The sequence below is a fragment of the Malania oleifera genome, chromosome 9, assembly GCF_029873635.1.
Source record: "Malania oleifera isolate guangnan ecotype guangnan chromosome 9, ASM2987363v1, whole genome shotgun sequence".
In the NCBI taxonomy this organism is placed as follows: Eukaryota; Viridiplantae; Streptophyta; class Magnoliopsida; order Santalales; family Ximeniaceae; genus Malania; species Malania oleifera.
In genome coordinates, this window is record NC_080425.1 from 69,642,518 (window position 1) to 69,662,193 (window position 19,676).

The window sequence follows — 19,676 nt, forward strand, 5'->3', positions numbered from 1 at the left end:
GTGTCTCACCCCTGTTGTACGTACATATTTTTCAGGTCCTTCAGGTAACCGGAGCTAGCTACCTGGTGTAGGAGCGTAGTGTTGGTGTACTGCAGGAGGTACCTGGGTAAGTCCTAAGCTTATGCTGGGTGGTCTTTTGGGGGTTTTGATTACCACTCAGATTTGTGTTGTATTTTGTGGAGTTAAATTCCTTTGTATAGACTTTGGTATGGTACTGTACATGTATAAAAAGACTTATCTTCTGCTGTGTTTCCGTGGTATATATGAATGTGTTTAGGGTGCCTGGGAACCCCACAAGGACAAACCCTCATTCATTATACTATGTCATTGGTGATTTGTATGATATAGGGATAGGATTAGGTTACTTATTCACCCTCGAGTCCTAATATTGGGTTCAAGGCGTGACAATAATTTCCTCAACATTTTAGGCATTTGGAAAATAATGATTTTTGATTATATATCATATATAGGAAAAATTGTGTGGCATGAATATAACTTTCATAATTTAACAGGCTGTGAATACTGGCTATTATGGATACTGATTGGAGATAAATACTGACTTCTTGTGAATATTGGCTGATTATGGATATTGTTTATTCGTGGACATAGATTGGATGCAAATGTTGGCTACTTGTGATTTTTGTGTGATGAATACTTTGATGTGTGTAAATGGGTTTTTTTGTGTGGTTATTCGTGTGTATCACAATATAACATTGCCAGGCCTAAGGAGTTTGTTGTATTGCCTAGATATAATCACGATATAACGTTGGCAGGCTTAAGGAGTTTGTTATATTTTCATTATATATTGAGGTTGAACATTGGTAGGCATGAGAAGTTTGTTATTCTGATATACTATAGGTAGCTCATGGGGATTGGATCCTGGTGAATAGTGGTGTTTGTGTGAGTCACGTGTCGCAGAAGCTGGAGTGGTGCCTATATAGGCCACGTTATATCCTGTGTGGATGATGGGGCCTATGTGGTCCACGTTATATCCTGTGTGGATGATGGCACCTATGTGGGCCCTGATATGTATCCTGTGTGGATGTGAGTCTTGTGTGGACGGTATTCCTGTGTGGATACGGACCCTGTGTGGATGGTAATTAAAGTGTGTTGTATCCTATGTGGATGTGTGTAGTTATGTGTATTCATGGATCTTAGTGAAATGGGCTATAATGGATATGTGTGAACTTAATTACATAAGTATTTATGGCAAAGTAAAACTCTCCACCCGAGGGCTTGTTAAGAAGGGCGAGTGCCCTGATAACTTTTAGTCTGGTACCAGAGTAGAGAGAAGTTACTTATATGGGCAGGTAATCTGCCCTATTCTTGGAGACTTTGCTTGGATACATAACCCGAGGACTTACTGAGTAAGGTGAGTGCCCTGGTATTGGTATGAGAGCAGGGGGAAGCTACTTGTATGGGCATGTAATCTTCCTTATTCTCGGGAACTATCACTAAAAATAATTATATATGCGTGAGTGTGATTCTTATTTGATTCCTCAACTAATGATGAATAGCAAATGATTATATTGTGTATTTTATCAAACTCTCTTCCACACATTGTTATGGTTTATTCTTCCTTATTAAGATGTGTTACCCTAGCAAATGATTACATTTTCAGGTCCATCAGGCGATCAAGTTTAGAGCTCTGGGTAGGGTAGTATTTTTGGTAAATTTTGGGGTGAATGTAAGAACAATTATGTATAGTTTATGTTTTAAATACTAGGATGTAATATAAAAAGATGGATGCTATTGTTTTATGTGGGATTTATAGATAGACTCCGGTATTTAAATTGAGGTTGTTTATTTATTTCCGTTGCAAGATTGTAGTTTATGGTATTAGACACGGGTGAATGGAACACATAACCTTCAGGCCCTACTTGGTGGGTTCGAGGCGTTACATATGTGTTGGCCTAATAAGGCTTACAATTCTTATTTTGATGATAACAAATCAAATGATATGTTTCAAGTAAAAGTTTTCAGGAAAATAACAGAGCTCAAGTGCATAAGAAAGTTCAATGGATTACAAAGAGCATGAAGAACAAAGTTATATTGTGAAAAGTGTAAAGGAAAGATTGCAACTACAAAGATGATGGAAGAACAAGTTTGAAGACTAAACGAATTATACTTTTAAGGATATTCTAAAATGTAAGTACTTCAAAGTAAATCTCAAGTATAAAGTGATTTGAAGCTCATAGAAAGTCAAAAATATGTTTTTATACATATACCCTAAAGAATAATTTTCAAATCAATAAAAAGAAAGGGTTTAAGAAAAAGAAAATTTTTTGAAATAATGAAGGGTCAGGCGAATGCTAAATTAAATAGAAGGTTTTTAAAAATTCAGTAGCTAGACAGGCGACTGCCTAAACTGATAGGCGCCTGTGTGAACAAACTAGGCGACTGCCTTGGTTCTAGCAAGCGATTGCCTGCATTCTGTGTTGAGAGTTGTTTGGTGACAGGCAACTGTCACTAGAACATTGGTAATAAATTTTTTAACAAGAAGATTTTTTGAACCACGTTTTTGAATATATTTATTTCAAAATATTTGGAAATAAATTTTAGAAATCTTTGGGAGTAATAGATGATTTCTAAAGCCTCTATAAATAGTCTTAATCTCAAAATTTTAAATTGGTGAAAAAAATTATAGAGAGAACATTGATGAGGTATTCAAAAGAGTTTTGAAATTGTGTAATCTTCTAAAGTTTCCAAATCTAGTGATTTTTCGACAAATTTTCTGATTCAGAAATATTCCAAGGCTTTTAGATCAAAGTAAGTTTTCAGAGGTTTTAGATCGATCTATCTTCAAGTATTCAAAATTTTGTTTTCAAAGGATCTAAAATTCTTTCAAGGATAAATCTCTGATCTAAACTTGATATACATTTTGAAGCTAAGTTTTCCAACAATCAGAATCTTTCTTTTTCTTTGGAAAATTATTTGGTAATTCATACTAAGTATTGAGCTTGAAATTTCTTATATTTGAATTACTTTGAGGTATAAAGTGAGCTGATCGTTGTACTAATTTACTCTATTGTGAGAGTTCTCTTTTATACACAAATTTCCTTATTATCGTTGCTAAGCGATTCAGAGTTGTTGAATCGTTGAGCCGAATAAGGCGTTATTATTTGGAGAGGTGGGCTCTAGCCTAATCGAAGGAGTGTGTTGTAAATTGGTATTGTTTCACCAGGTAACGGAACTGATATAGTGGAATCCTTTGGTATTTTTGCCAAAGGCAGGGACGTAGGCTGTGTTGAAGCCGAACCTCGTAAAAATTCTTGTCTCTTTCTCTCTGTTTTTATTTTACATACTTTACTTGCTATTGTTATAAGATTTTTAAGTGCATGTTGCAGGATCTAAATTGAGAAAGTTACAGAGGTACTTGATAAATAGAAAGTACGTTTTGATTAATTGTTTGCGGAAACCCAAACAGGGAGTACGTTGATTAATCTACGGAAATCTTAATCAAGTAAAGTGTGTGATAAAAGGCTACAAGGAAAGCAACAAAAGCCTAAATAATTTTTGATTGATTGATTGCATTGATTGAATAATAATTTTAAATTTCAGTTTTCTTAAGTGTGGTTACTGTTATTATATATTATGTTTTCTGAGTTATTAAAATCAGAAATTTTTAAAAATCATTAAAATTTTAAAAGAATCCAATTCACTCCCCCCCCCCCTCTTCTTGGGAAGCTATTCCTCATTTCAATATGGTATCAGAGTCTAACAGTTCTACAAACTTTAAGGATGATTAATACCAGAGTATAGGTTCGAGTTAGGATAAAGATAAGAGTGGGTAGGTTAGGTGGAATAGAGGTCTGAAAACTTGGAGGCGGAGATCCTTTGATGGTCTTCTGTATTTTTCCAAGAATGACAATTTCTGGAAAACTACGATAAATCCATTAATGGTTTCGTTTCTGAGTTGAGATACTGGAACTTAGGTATGTAAGTCGGAGCAATAGGTTGGTTGAGTATGTTTGTCGTGTTGGTATATATTATGGTTTTGTGGTAAGGTGGTATGAATGAATCATAGATTAGAACTTCTATGTTATAATAGCTTTTGGTTTCAAACTTTTTTCAGTTATGATAAATGAAGAGAATCTAAGTTTATTTCTATCCTATCTTCAGGATGGATCCTAAGGGGAAGGACATTGACATCAGAAAAGATAAATACATGGATACCTCCAATGAGGATAACATTAATGCCTCGGCGGTGATACGCAACATAGCACCTCAGGCTAAAAAGGAAGCTCAGAGAGAGTAGGATCAGCCATTGGCTGATAGGGGCAACACTTTTCAGCAGTTCACCCGGACGAGTCCGCTAACTTTTGAAGGAGGTGCAAACCCGATCGTAGATGAGGACTGGATTCAGGAGACAGAAGAACTCCTGACTATTCTACACTATACAGAGGAGCCGAAGGTACAATGCGCCATCTTCAAGTTGGTAGGGGAAGCAAAGAAGTGGTGGAGGGTGGTGAATCTGGTAGAGGAGCAGTGACTAGGACTTGCGGTCATCACCTGGATTCGCTTTGGGGAGGTGTTCTTTGATCAGTATTTTCACACTGCCACCTGGGTAGCTAAAGCATAGGAGATCGTGCATTTGACCTAGGGATCCAAGACTATACAATAGTATGCGGCCAAGTTTGTGGAGTTATCTTATTTCACTCCACACATGGTCCTAGACGAGCAGCTGAAAGCTCAGATGTTTGAGAGAGGACTAAGGTAGGGGATACGCGCTCAAGTGGTGGCATTGTTGACTCAAAGTTTCTCTGAACTCATGGACAGGGTCATGGCAGTTAAGGCTAGCATATAGAAGAGTGAGGCGGAAGCGAATCAGAAAAAGAGATCCACACCTTCTAGCTCACATACCGATGTCCAACCAGATTCCTGGAGGGAAGATCAAGATACTGGGGTTCAGAGGTCAGATAAGGCTAATCGAGACTACCGGGAGAATTCATCCCACCCCCTTTGTGCCAGATGCAATCGAAGGCATTGGGGGGAATGCTAGGGTGGGAATACTGTGTGTTATAGGTGTGGCAGATATGGCCACATAGCTCATGATTTTCATGCTCCACCGAGCAATGCACCCGCTCCTAATCAAAATAGGAGGAATAACTTGGTACCTCGCGATGGCGGTGGCCCAACATATGTGTGTATGCTTACCCCTATTGAGGGGGACAGTGCTAGAGGCACAGGTAATATTTTTACGTTTGCATAAGTGATAGTCTTGTTTCATTTTAAGTGAGTTGATGGTTCATATGTTAGAATAAATTGAATTGGGTGAATGTGGTTAGTTAGCTTTTAAGTTGTAAAAAATGATGGATTAACGAATTTTGATGATGAAATTTTATAAGGGGGGAAGAATGTAGTAACTTGAACCCAAAAAATAAAATAACAATAAATAAAGGAAAGGAAAAATAAGAAAAAGAAGAAGATGGTTTGGTTCAGCACCAAGCCATCAGCAGTTTGAGGATCTTTCAAAAAAACCGTCGACAGTTTTCTGTGGGACAACATTATTATAAATTGATCCTAGTTCACTTTTTTTTAGAAAATTCTTTCCTCCTTCGCTCTCTCCGCTAGGATTTTGGGTTTTTGGGGATTTTAGAGTATTTCAAGCATTTCAAAGCTTATTCGGGGGTTCATGATCACTCCCGGACGTAAGGTTTGTGTTGTGGCTCATCGATTTCCATTCGTCAATGGGTTTGAAGCCTAGGGTTTTGAGTTTTCATTTATTTCAGGAGGTTTCTTTAGGAAACAAATAAGGAAAATTAATTATAGCAAGTTTTACTAAGTTTGAACTAGTTAAATTCAATTATACAAGTTTATATACTTAGGTATAATTTTCTAAACAATTTAGCCATTTGGAAAATAATGATTTTTGATTATATATCATATATGGGAAAATTGTGTGGCATGAATATAACATTTATAATTTAACTAGTTGCAAATACTAGTTATTGTGGATTCTGATTGGTGATAAATAATGACTGCTTCTGAATATTGGCTGATTGTGAATACAATTTATTTGTGGACATAGATTGGATGCAAATACTGGCTACTCGTGATTTTTGTGTGATGAATACTTTGATGTGTGTAAATGGGTTATTTTGTGCGGTTATTTGTGTGTATCACAATATAACATTGGCAAGCTTGAGGAGTTAGTTATATTTCCTAACTATATCTCTTTCTCTGTAACTTTCTCCCTCTCTCTATCTCTCGCTCTCTCTCTCTCTCTCTCTCTCTCTCTCTCTCTCTCTCTCTCTCTCTCTCTCTCTCTTTACAACTAAAGGAGGTGAGGGGTGGGCAGAGAGCGATCTCCCTAAATTTCCTCTTTCTTTTTGTATCGGTCTACGAGGGAGAGAGCGGCGAGAGCGAGCGCTCTCTAGGAGAGCAGAGAGGCTCGGGCGGCGCTGCTCTCTCTCTCTCTCTCTCTCTCTCTCTCTCTCTCTCTCTCTCTCTCTCTCTCTCTCTCTCTCTCTCTCTCTCTCTCTCCCTCGCTCTCTCTCTCTCTCTCTCTCTCTCTCTCTCTCTCAAGTGAACAAAAAACTTGATGTGGACTTTCTCCCATCAAGATCACCAACCATGTCTGCATCAGTGTAACCCTCGAAGGTTGGTTCAGCTTTCCCAAAACATAGGCATAGTCCTTTAAAGTACCCAAGAATCCAAATCACAACTTCCCAACGATCTTTCCCTAGATTGGAAAGAAAACTGCTCACAATGCCTACAACATGGGCAATGTCTGGCCTCATACACACCATTACATACAACGACCTTCCAATTACTAACGAGTATGGGACTATTGACATATCTTCCCTTAATGAGTGAGACAACTTCTTGCTTAGCTTGAAATGATTAGCTAGTGGAGTACTAACTGGCTTACCACTTTCCATGTTGAACTTTTTGATCACCCATTCAACATATGTCTTTTGTGATAACCATAATTTTCTGGCTTTCCTATCACGACTGATCCTCATGCCTAGGATCTACTGGGTTGGGCCTTAAGTCTTTCATTTCAAATGAATTAAACAACTCCATTTTTAACTTGTTGATCTTTCTTGCACCCTAACCAATGATCAACATGTCATCAACATAGAGCAGTAGTATGACAAGACTATCATCAAGGAATATCTGAACATATGCATATTGATCTGTTGCAGTCCTCTTGTATCCATGACTCACCATGAAATAGTCAAATTTTCTATACCATTGTCTTGGTGCTTGCTTAAGGCCATAAAGACTTTTCTTCAACCTGTAGACTAGGTGTCCCTTCCCTAGAACTTCAAACCCTTTTGGTTGCTCCATGTAGATGCCTTCTTCCAAGTCTCCATATAGGAAACTTGTCTTCATATTCATTTGTTCATGCTCTAGATTTAACTTGGCTACCAATCCGAGTATGACTTGAATTGTTGTCATTTTCACTACTAGCAAAAATATCTCATCAAAGTCAATGCCTTTCTTCTGTTCGAAACCTTTGACAACCAATCTAGCTCTATGCATCACTATCTGTCCAGTGCCATTTTCTTCAACTTGAACACCTATTTGTTCCTCAGTGCTTTCTTCCCTTTGGGAAGTCTTACCAACTTTATACGTTTGATTCTTATGTAAATAATTCATCTCTTCTTTCATAGCTTCCACCCATTTGGTTTTATCAGTATGAGATTAGACCTCTTGGAAACTTTCTAGCTCCCCCTCATCAGTGAGTAAAAGCTATTTTGATTCTATATATCTTCTCAACAAAATCAGAACACATCCTCTCTCAGATCTACTGGGCTCAACATCTTCTAGAGGAGGAGACACTTCATCATCCGACTGATGTGATGATTATGAAATTTTTGGTGAAGGGGGTTGTTGCTCCCCCTGCTCAACACTGTCTACATATGTTTCCATAGGATCATCCTATAGCTTTCCATAGTTTGTGGGAGAATATGATGGTGCAAGATTCGATTTAATGTCTAAAGCACTGGAAATAGGCTGCTTAGACTTTGTTTGTGGTTCAAAGTCCTCAAAACACCTGGTTTTCATGGAAAACCACATCTCTCGATCCAGTAACCTACTTCCTCTTCGGATCCCATAATCTGTAGCCAAATTCATCATCTCCATAGCCAATGAAGATGCATGGAATGGACTTCACGTTGAGCTTTTGCCTCTGCTCATTAGATATATATATATATATATATATATATATATGCACAAGCTTTGAACCCAAACACTCTTAGATGAGTGTAAGAAACTTTTCTTCTAGTCCATACTTTCTCTGGAATTCTAAAATTAAGTGGTGCTGATGGTGATCTGTTGATAGGGTAATATGTGGCACAAAAAGCTTCCCCCCCAGAAAGGCTTAGGTAATTTAGTCATACTGAGCATACTTCTACATCTCTCTATAATGGTTTGATTCATCCTTTCAGCTACACCATTATGTTGTGGGGTACGTGGGACTGTCCTTTCATGCATGATACCGTGTTCAGCATAGTATGTTCTGAACTTGTTGAAAGTATACTCGCCTCCATTGTCTGTTCGGAGGCACTTCAATTTCTTCCATGTTTGCCTCTCCACCATAGCATGAAATTCCTTGAAATATTTAAATACCTAGTCCTTTGCTTTTAGAAAATATACCCACACCTTCCTTGAAGCGTCGTCAATAAAGGTAATAAAATACCTATTGCTACCGATTGATTCTACTTTTATGGGTCCCCATATGCCCGAGTATACCAAACTCAATGGTTTTGACCTTCTCTTCATAGATAAGCTAAATGAAACTCTATGTTGCTTCTCAAATAAGCAATGATCACATGGGTTCAAGGCAATACCTTTTGTGATTTTGATAAATGCCTTCTTCACTAGTGTAAAGAGTCATTTCTCACCCATGTGTCCAAGTCTCTTGTGTCATAAGTTTGGTGATGCTTCATCTTCCACTACATTAATGGCATCAGTACAAATCTTCACTTATGTCTTGTACAGTGTGCAACAAATACCTCCTCGTGCTATTGTCAAGGCACCTTTCAACAATTTCCAAGCACCTTTCCCAAAGTAGCTTTCATAATCCTGTTTATCAAGGCCTGCCCCATAAATAAGATTAAGTCGAAGGTCTGGAACATGTCAAACGTCCTTCAGTGTTATGGTGCAACTAAAATTGGTCACAATCTTCACGTCTCCAATTCCCACGATCTGATAAGAACTAGTGTTCCCCATCTTTACTATACCAAAGTCTCCATATTTATACACCATGAAGAACTCATTCTGGGGAGTGGCATGGTAGGAGGTTGCTGTGTCTACCACTCCTTCAGTGTCGTGGTTCATAATATGACAATATGTATCTTCATCAATCAAAAATACCGATATATCTTGGGTTAAGGTGACTAAGCTCTCACCTTCGTCCTTCTTTTGTTGTTGGCTACTCTGACCATGATCTCGCCAAAATTTTCTACAATCTTTCTTCATATGGCCTTCAATGCCACAATAGTAACTAGATATTTTTCCTCTCTGCCAATTACTACCATCACTGGATCTACCACGATCTTGGGACCTTCCTCTATATTTGCTTCTACCTCTGCCTCTTCCTCTGGTACTGGTACCTCTTTGAGGTCGGCCTCTAGTTTCAGCAACAAAGGCTTGTGACTGATCTACACCCGTCTATTTTCTCCTAACCTCCTTATTTAATAAGACATCTTTTACCATCGCCATGGTAAGTTTGCCGTCAAGAGCTGAATTGCTAAGAGTGATAACTAATGTCTCCCAACTGTCTAGTAAGGAGCTAAGGAGCAGTAATGCTTCTGCTTCATCGCCAAGATCCATCTTCACATATGAAAACTAATTCACTAGGTTTTGGTACTCACTAGTGTGTTCAACTATATAGGTCCCGCTCTTTAACTTCAGATTAACAAGTCATCTATTTAACATGGCTTTGTTGCAAGCGTTCTTGGCTTGATACATGTTTTCCAGCTCTCCCAAAGTTTATAAGCACTAGTCTCTTGTGCAACATGATGATATACCTTATGGCCAATCCATTGTCTGATTTAACCAATGGTTTTCTTATTCATTTTTCTCCAATCATCATCTTTGATGAAATCTGATTTCACACCTTTATAATCCAAAGGATCTTCCAGATCCTTACAATTGAGGAGATCCTCCATCCGTGACATCCAAAGAGTATAATTAGAGGTCGTGAGCTTGATAATGATACCCAAGTTTGACTCCTCCATTGATTTTAAGTAATTATTAAGCACTAACATGCTTGTACAGAAAAATTGAGGTAGAATCTCAAGAAATTGAATGCATAGTTGTGTTTGGAAACAGTCAATTTTATTGGAAACTAGTCCAACTTTGCAAAAATGGACTCAAAATTGACTTGGTTCAGCCCAAAAAAAGATCTAAACTAGTCTAGCTGGTTCAACTTAACAAAATATTCCTTTGGCTGATGGAATAATCTAACGCCATTTGCTAGCTTAGTGAGTGGGGCCCGTGATGATGTGGTAGAGTGGGACCCACAGCTGTGATGACATAGTAGGACCGCAGCTGAGGTGGCAGAGTGGGCTCGCAATGACGTGGCATATAGGGTCTGCTAATGACGTGGAAAGTGAGACCCACTTGGATGACGTGTCTGGGGGACCACGCTGATGTGGCACTCTCTTTCTTCTTCAATGCAAATCAGATTTACAGGTTCTATAAATTTTTAAGGAGTATAATTTGCAATATTGCGGTGGCCTATGTGACTTCATTTGGAGTCAATTTTTGACCCCATTTTCACTGCTGCGATCGTACGGACAAGAGTTACGCGATGGTGTGATCAAGTTGAAGTTTCAAGCTACTCGAAAAATCTGTCTGTGAGCCCCAGATGCCTTCTTTTGTTAGGAAAATTTGTCAGAAACACTCAACAATGCTCTGATACCACTTTGTTGGATTTACCGATCGACTAATTAATGAAATAAACAAGCATGCATAAAAAAATATTGACACCTGAGTTACATAGTTCGGCCAAATTCCGACCTATGTCCACGAGAAAAATAAATTACTATATGTACTGAAAGAAATATAGAGGAGAAGAATACAATAATCACTCAAAAATCAAAAAAAAAATATACACATTTACAAAAAAAAATTTCAAAAATCAAAGTTGGGAGGCTGCCTAAAATTTAACATTCTCCCTATGAACATTCTCAGTATGAGAAGATTGAAATGGGGCCGCCATTGACGGAGGAGCAGCCCTGGGTACGGATCCATCAACAAATTACACGTAACGATAAAATCCCATCAACGGCATCCACTCTATATAAATACATACAAGTGGATCCCAAAGGGTAGTATATTTGATTGGCCACTGAAAGTATACATCAACCAAAGTAGCTAATATGGATTTCTCGACATCTGTACTATGCATTTTCTTCGCCTGGGCTTTGCTTCAACCCCTCCTCTCACTCTCGAGACGAAGCAAAAGCACCATCGGCAAACTTCCGCCGGGACCAGCCCCCTTGCCGGTCCTCGGTAACCTCCTCAATCTCGGCAACAGGCCCCACAGGTCCCTAGCCGACCTGGCCCGCCGTCATGGACCCATAATGACCCTGCAACTGGGTCGCATAACCACCATAGTCGTTTCCAGTGCAGCCATGGCCGAACAAGTCCTCCACAAACAAGACCTCACATTCTCTAGCCGAACCATCCCCGACGCCGTCCACGCCCTCCGCCACCACCAGCTCTCCGTGGTTTGGTTGCCGGTGTCGCCCCGGTGGCGAAACCTCCGGAAAATCTGCAACACCCACATATTCACCCCACAAAGACTTGACGCCACCCACAGTCTCCGCCGGCAGAAGGTGGCGGAGCTGCTCGCCGAGATCTGCGAACGGTGCGGGAACGGTGAGGGAGTGGAGATAGGGTTGGCGGCCTTTAAGACCGCCCTCAACTTCATATCAAACACCATATTTTCCGTGGACTTGGCGGGGTCGAATTCTGATACGGTCCAAGAGTTCAAGGAGGAGATGCGCATGCTCCTCGAAGATATTGGGAAGCCCAATCTGGTGGATTATTTTCCGGTGCTTAGTAAGTTGGATCCGCAGGGAATAAGGCGCCGGGCAACGGAAAATTTTAAGAAGGTAATAGGGCTGTTAGATTCAATGATAGAGCAGCGGGTGCAGTACAGGGAGATGCACGGTGGTGGGAAAAGCAACGATATGTTAGATGTTCTACTCAACATCAGCGAAGATGGAGGCAGTGAGGGGATTGATAGGACTGATATCTCGCATCTGTTACTGGTTAGTGCACTTTCGTTATCTCTACTACCATCCATTTTCTTTATTCGTTTGCTCCTTTCTTTTATAAAATATTGTATTACTCAAAATCTATAATTTTTTAAGCAGTTGGATGGTGCTTCAAGAATATATTATTATGCATATGTGTGTTAACTTATTCAATGCCCTTTTTAAGACTATTAAAATGTGTGTCAAAAGCAGTTAATGCGGGCTAAATATGAATCACTGTAATGTATTCTGGATGTGGGCTTAAAAAAATTGGTTTTATTTTAAGGATACCAGAGTTTTAAAATTCAGCCTGGTCAGCTATGTAGCAATAAACACGGTCTCCTCTAAATGAATTTGACTTTACCCATACTTATTAAAGAAACATGATGAAATCGAATTAATGTTAAAACATCTTCCAACATCTATATGTTTACTTTTATAGGGACAGAGAATTTTTATTTGGGGGGATGCAGTTAGTAGCTATTTCATATTTGTATGAATTTATTTAAAATTTTATTTAATTTTTTTAAAATTTAGAAAAATTTTAATTGGAATCCTAAAATTTATACTCTCAAATGCAATATTTTAACACTTTATTCAAATAAATTACTAATCAATTAACCTCATATTCATGTGAGTAGGACTTGTTTGTTGCGGGGACTGATACAACTTCAGGCACAATGGAATGGGCTATTGCTGAGCTACTTCATAATCCCCATGCTCTATCCAAAGTCCAAGCAGAACTCCGACAAACAATCGAAAAGGGCAAGCCAATGGAAGAGGTCGACATAGCTCGCCTCCCCTACTTGCAGGCTATCGTGAAGGAGACCTTCCGGCTACACCCGCCAGCCTCTTTGCTTCCTCACAAGGCTAAAATTGATGCAAATATATGCGGATTCCACATCCCAGAGGGCGCACAAGTGTTAGTCAATGTGTGGGCCATTGGCAGAGATCCCGAGACATGGGCTCGACCCAACTCGTTCGAGCCTGAAAGGTTCTTGGGCTTAGACATGGACGTAAAGGGTCGGAGTTTTGAGCTAATTCCATTCGGTGCTGGCCGACGTATATGCCCGGGGTTGCCGCTGGGGACAAGAATGCTTCACTTGATGCTGGGTTCGCTCCTTTACGCTTTTGATTGGAAGCTTGCGGAAGGAATTGCACTGGAGGACATGACCATGGAAGATAAGTTTGGATTTACATTACAAATGGCTCAACCTGTACGTGTTGTCCCTATCAATGTGCGAGATTAGAAAGTAATACTATTTGGTTGTATACTTACTAATAATAAATAATGAACTTTAAGTAAGTTTTTGCATATTCCATCTTTTAATAACGGGGTTGCCACTGGGGACAAGAATGCTTCACTTGATGCTGGGTTCGCTCCTTCACACTTTTGATTGGAAGCTTGCGGAAGGAATTGCACTGGAGAAAATAAGTTTGGAGGTACATTACAAATGGCTCAGCCTGTACGTGTTTTCCCTATCAATGTGTCTTGATTAGAAAGTAATACTATTTGGTTGTATACTTACTAATAATAAATAATGAACTTTAAAAAAGTTTTTGCATACTTCATCTTTTAATGATTTGTTATAGTTTTATATATACATTACACGTAAATAAATTAAAACTAAGGCAAAATTATTTTAGTCTTTGAATGTAGTTACAATGATAGATTATTAAATTTATTAAAATATTTTTAAATTAAATTTATTAAAATATAATTTATAAATTATTAAAAATTAATAATTTATTATTTAATTATGAGTTTATTATAGTTTAGCATTATTGGCTGCTTGTGAAATGTGTAATAAGTCATTATGAATTTCTTATAGAATTAAAACAAAAAACAAAAACAAAACTTAAGAACTTAAATCATCAATTTTTATATGTGCTAAATAATACTTATGTGCTGAATAATTTCTTTTAGATGATAATTTTTATAAGCATCTTTTACGTATTGTCAAACAAAAACATAAGTAATATATAAATATTATATCATTGCATGTTGTTGAACAATTATTGAGAGGTGTAAATGATTGTAAAGTAAAAGTGTCTAAAAAATTATAATCTTGCAACAACAATAATAATCTTTTGAGAGCCCCTCCTTTTTGGTGGAAATTATGTTACCACCAAATGCACTCCTTAGAAGAGCACGTTTATTATTATTATTATTATTATTAGTGCGGTAAGTATGGTTTATAAGGAAAATCATTTTAATAATTGTCTATCTTAATTTATGTGGTCATTATAATAAATATATTATTATTTATTTATTTATTTATTTAATGATATAAAAGTCTTGATTAGTTTTCATAATTTTATTTTATTTTTTAGGAAGAATTCCGTAACATTCCTAATTTTTTCTACATATGACACCTCATTAATGCCCGAGTTTCTAAAAAATACCATAAAAAATCTCTTGAGATTTAATTATATGGACAAAAAGAAACCTTTTGTTAGTCAAGAGTTAGTCGGTCATTAAGTTTGTTGACTTAACTGAACTTTTCAATCCTGTTTTGACAATAACAAAATGAAGGATACTTTAACATATGATTTTAAGTGATGTGTTTTAAGTAAAAGAACTCTCAAGGTTGATAAGTTGAAGCTCAATATTAATCTAGTGAAAGCTCCTCAGAATATTGAAGTTAATGAATGACAAATGAAAAAACTTAAAGGCAAGCAAACCCAAAATCAAAAGAGAACCTCAAAAGGCTGAAGGATTTAAGAAGACCATAATTAGAAGAACTGTTGTAAGTACTTCAAAACCAAATGTCATTTAAATATGTGAAGCTCTTATAAAAACAAAAGAAACTAAGAAATACTTTGTTTTAAATAGCTTAAAACATGTTTTTGAAATTAAAGTAACAAAGGTCTTAAAAGAAGGAAAGTATTCAAAATAAAAAGTGAGTTTCTGATAAGCAATGCACATGACAGATGACTGTCTGTCTATGAACGGAGGACTGGCAAGTTAAAGGGTTTAATAAAAGTATTTTAGGTTTAAATTTTAACTATGTCAGATGACTGCCATGTCGTGGCAGACGACTGCCACGTGAGCAAATTTTAGATCTCAACGGGAAGCTTCTTTTAAAATTTTGAATTTTAAAATTTAATCAACAATTTAATGTTTTTTCAAAGTTTACCTAATTTGATATGGACAACATCTTTTAAAATTTTGAATTTCAAAATTTAATCAACAATTTAATGTTTTTTCAAATTTTACCTAATTTGATATGGACAGCATCTTTCAAAATTTAATCAACAATTTAATGTTTTTTCAAAGTTTAACTAATTTGATATGGACAACATCTTTCAAAATTTTGAATTTCAAAATTTAGTCAACAATTTTAATGTTTTTTCAAAGTTTACCTAATTTGATGTGAATGTTGATCTTTCAAAATTTTGAAATTCAAAATTTAGTCAACAAATTAAATATTTTTTCAAAGTTTACCTAATTTGATGTGAAAGTTGATCTTTTAAATTGCCTATAAATACCTCTTTGGGTAATGAAAAAAACACAATACAGAAAACATAAGAAAAGAGAAAAATCGGACAAAATTTGAAATTCATCTTGTGCTATAATTCTTCTGAAGTTCTTCTTTGCTCGCATCTTTTGCTGGAGAGGAATTCTACAATTTTGGTAGATTGAAAATATTAAAGTTCGGTTCCAGGTTGCAATTCCATTTCTCTTTTAAACAAACCATTGAATTTATATTATATTCTTGTAGATTGTGACGATTCCAGGTTTGCTGGATCGTTAGCTAGGCGAGGGATTATCGCTTAGAGAGGTGCTGCTCTAACCTTCTAAAGGAGTGTGTAAAGGTATTGTTCCATCCGATAAAGGAACAGGTTTAGTGAATCCTTTGGTGGTTTTGCCAAAGGCGAGGACGTAGGCTGTGTTAAAGTCGAACCTCGTAAAATCCTGTGTCTCACTCTCTCTTTCCCTTACTCTTTATTTTCAGCATATTTATATTGCGTGGATGGTTTAAATTTGAAATCATATACACTACGTTTATTTGGAAATCAAACAAACTTAAAGTTTAATTTTGATTTGGGTTGCGGAAACCGAAAGAGAGTACGTTGGTCAAACCATACTTTGCGGAAACCATACGGGAGTACGTTACTTGGTTAAAACACCTAAAAAAAATTAACTAAGAGTTTATTTGAATTCTAAATTTTGGGAAGAGTGTGGATGTATGGTTGTAAATCATATAAAAGAAGCAAATTTATTTTAACAAGCATATCATTCAACTACAAGGCTTGATTCATATTTATAAGGCATACATAAACAAACAACCATCCTAATTTCTTACTACTGTATATCTTAATTTTGGTTTGGTTGTATGCCTTCAAATTGTGTTTGGTTAGTTTGGATAGTGTGGTTAATTGAAAGGTTGATTGGTGATTTAGTTGTTTAAGTGCTTGTGTTGTTGATTGTATAAAAGAAACCAAATTATTGTGTGTTTGACAAATTAAACAAACAAGTAAAAGAATTAGATAAACAAAAAAAGAAGTTAAGTATTCTTAAAAGGAATTAAAAAAAAAGTTTTTAAATTCCCAATTCACCCCCCTCTTGGGAAACTATCCTAATTTCAAAGTTTAGGTTAAAAATAATTTTTTTACCATAATAAAATAAAAATTTACCCTTTCTTTCAATTGTGATAAAATAAATTAAGAAAATTACATTAATTTAACAAATTAAGTACAATATTTTGAAAGCAAAAAAATAAGCGAATGGTCCAACCGACTAGTTTTGATTCGAGTCAACGAGTTAACATAAGTATGATAGCATAATTATATCATGTTGGCCTTACAAAACAACGAAAAAATATTTCCAAAATAGATTGCTTGACGCCCAAACTTTATGAAAACTTGGGAACACACTAAGTAACTTGGGGAATAAGAAAATTAAACTTTTTCCATCTATAAATACAATGTTATATCAAAGAATCAAAGAAACCAATTCCTACAATCAGCATTCAAGCATAATATTTTCTACTCTTCAAAAACTTTTTTGCTAAAGTTTCTACTGAGAATTTGCTGATTAAAGCTTACGATTCTTTGCGTTTCTACTAAATTTCTTAATCTAAGAAAGAACCCCGGTAATGCATTCTCGAGCTTCATCTTTCTATATTGATTTTAATTGAAGTATATTGTGATATTCATTTATACTAATCTGCTCTTGCTGAGTGTGCTTTTTGTACACAAGAATTGTTCTTGTTTTTCATGTTTTTTTTTAATAGTTCAGGATTGTTGAATCGTTAGACTACCGAACATGGGGTATCGCTTGGAGATGAGGGCTCCATCATACTTGAAAGAGTGTGTAAACGGTTTGCTCCACCCTGTTAAGGGAGCTATATAGTGAAATTCTTGGGTGGTTTGCCTAAGGCAAGGATGTAGGCAAGTATAGCCAAACCTCGTAAAATCTCAATGTCTTTCTCTTCCCTAAACCTCTTTGATTTTGCTACATATATAAATTACGTGGATTGTTTACTTAATTACTGGAAATTAAAAAGTCATTAAGAATCGCAGAAACCTTGCTTAAAGGAAGTACGTTGATTGCGGAAACCTTGATTAGAGCAAGTATGGTGATAAATATCAAAGTTCATTAACATACTTAAACTCAAGTAACTTGTTTGATACCAAAATCTGAATGTTGGAAGTTTGCTAAAATTTATATTTTATTTCATATTGAGAAATCAAGCTTATCTTATTGATTGGATCGAGTGTTGATCATTACAAATCAATTATACTTGTGTGATTGCTGAATATAAAAAAAAAAAAGTTGGGAAAGAATTAATAAAATAATTTATAAAGAAAATTTTAAAATCTCAATTCACCCCCTTCTTGGGAGTACACCTTACTTCTCAAGGGCAAACCGTCGACGGTTTGGGGTGTAATTGTCGACGGTTTGGGGTGTAATTGTCGACAGTTTCAAGCAGTGCTGTGAGGTGTTCTTCTCGAATTAAAACCGTCAACGGTTTGGCCTAAACCATTGACGGTTTCACTCGTAGACGTTACAGATTTTTGAATCTAAGATCAATAGATTGGGCTAATCAAAGGGATTTCCTCCAGAAGATTGCTACAGAAGTGTTTTAGATCAACTATAGATCTTCTATTCGCATTATATCATTATATAATGATTATTATGTAGCTAGAGATGAGATTAAGCTTGGTCCAAGCTTCATTAAGCTTGGTGTAAGCTTCATTGATAGTGAAAATAGTTGTGGCTCCCGTGGACATAGGCAAATTGTCAAACCATGTAAATTCTTTTGTTTTGGTTATTGTTTTCATTGATTCTCATTGTTGAGTAATTTCTAGGTTTGTATAGTTCATCATGGAATTCTTGCTTGCTTGTTCATTTGATTGATCATAAGGGTTCATGGGAGATCTTCCGCTGTGCACACTTGGCGCCGACAATTGGTTTCTGAGGGCTGATTGTTAAGAACAACAATCGATATCAAACCTGGTTGATTGTTGGTGTGGTGAAAACCACAGGTGGATTTGGTAATAATTCATGATAAAAATATTTAAAAAGTTTTACGTTAGCTGTCAGCTACCTAATACAACTCAATTACTTTATCTGGGCTTTAGACTGGCTACGCATACAAAGAAAATTTGTGTTACATAGATGAAGCATAATTTTGAGTTTTTTTTTTTTAATGCAAAACTTTTTCACATAGACAATTTTCTAAAATACACCTTACAACCAATGGAAAGCATAGAAACAACACAATATATTTAAAAATTTAAAGCATTCAATTTTGACATGTGACTTCAAGGTAGGCTCAAATTCAGAACATTTATGCCATAATACTTTTTGAAAAATTGTGTACATAGCAAGATTTTCAAATGGAAAGCACAAAAAATGTATATGCCAAGTCCACAAATCATAAACACAAAATCTACTCTACTAACCAACAATTGAAAAAAAAAAATTAAAAATAAATATTAATTAAATTTGTGAAATAGTAATAATACTAATAAAAAGAAATAGCAACAAAAGAGAAGATCTCACGAGTGGAAAAAACTAAAGGACAATGACAACCAATTGAGAGAAAATACTATCTTAAGTACCCTTTGCCACTGAAAATTGGATGCTGCCAAAGAAAAATCAATTGAAAAATAATGAAGCAATGAGGGATTGCAAGAATTTTTCAATATGAATTCAAAATTGAAATTCAATAATGGCGATGGAGTTGAGTGGTCCATAGTGCCGACACAACATCTCATAGGGGCCTCACAATCCCTTACACATAACCAGCTTGATCAAAGTTGGATGTTCTTTTCTAGTACGTTATTGAAATAAAATGTGCAATCTTGCATATTTTCAGCCAAAATTCTATTGACCCAATCCTTTGGAAGAACCCTGAATTTAACGTTTTTAGAGGGATGAAAAATATGAAAATGCAAAAAAAAAAAAAATTGAATAATTTGATTTCTTCATTTCCAAGAAAA

General features: G+C 36.2%; 1 protein-coding gene across 1 annotated transcript; it reads left to right on the forward strand.

The window, feature by feature from the left end:
- The first annotated feature begins 11,286 nt into the window (after positions 1–11,286).
- Positions 11,287–13,788, forward strand: LOC131164293 (geraniol 8-hydroxylase-like). The gene is made up of 2 exons (XM_058121376.1): positions 11,287–12,236; positions 12,863–13,788. Exons 1-2 carry the CDS (start codon positions 11,340–11,342, stop codon positions 13,469–13,471), a joined length of 1,506 nt encoding a protein of 501 aa, XP_057977359.1. The 5' UTR covers positions 11,287–11,339; the 3' UTR covers positions 13,472–13,788.
- Positions 13,789–19,676: the final 5,888 nt, after the last annotated feature.

Excerpts from the sequence above, each read along its gene's own strand:
- LOC131164293 (XM_058121376.1), top strand. The coding sequence starts at position 11,340 with ATGGATTTCTCGACATCTGTACTATGCATTTTCTTCGCCTGGGCTTTG. Across the intron at positions 12,237-12,862 it reads ATATCTCGCATCTGTTACTG|GACTTGTTTGTTGCGGGGAC; the intron begins GTTAGTGCACTT and ends TCATGTGAGTAG.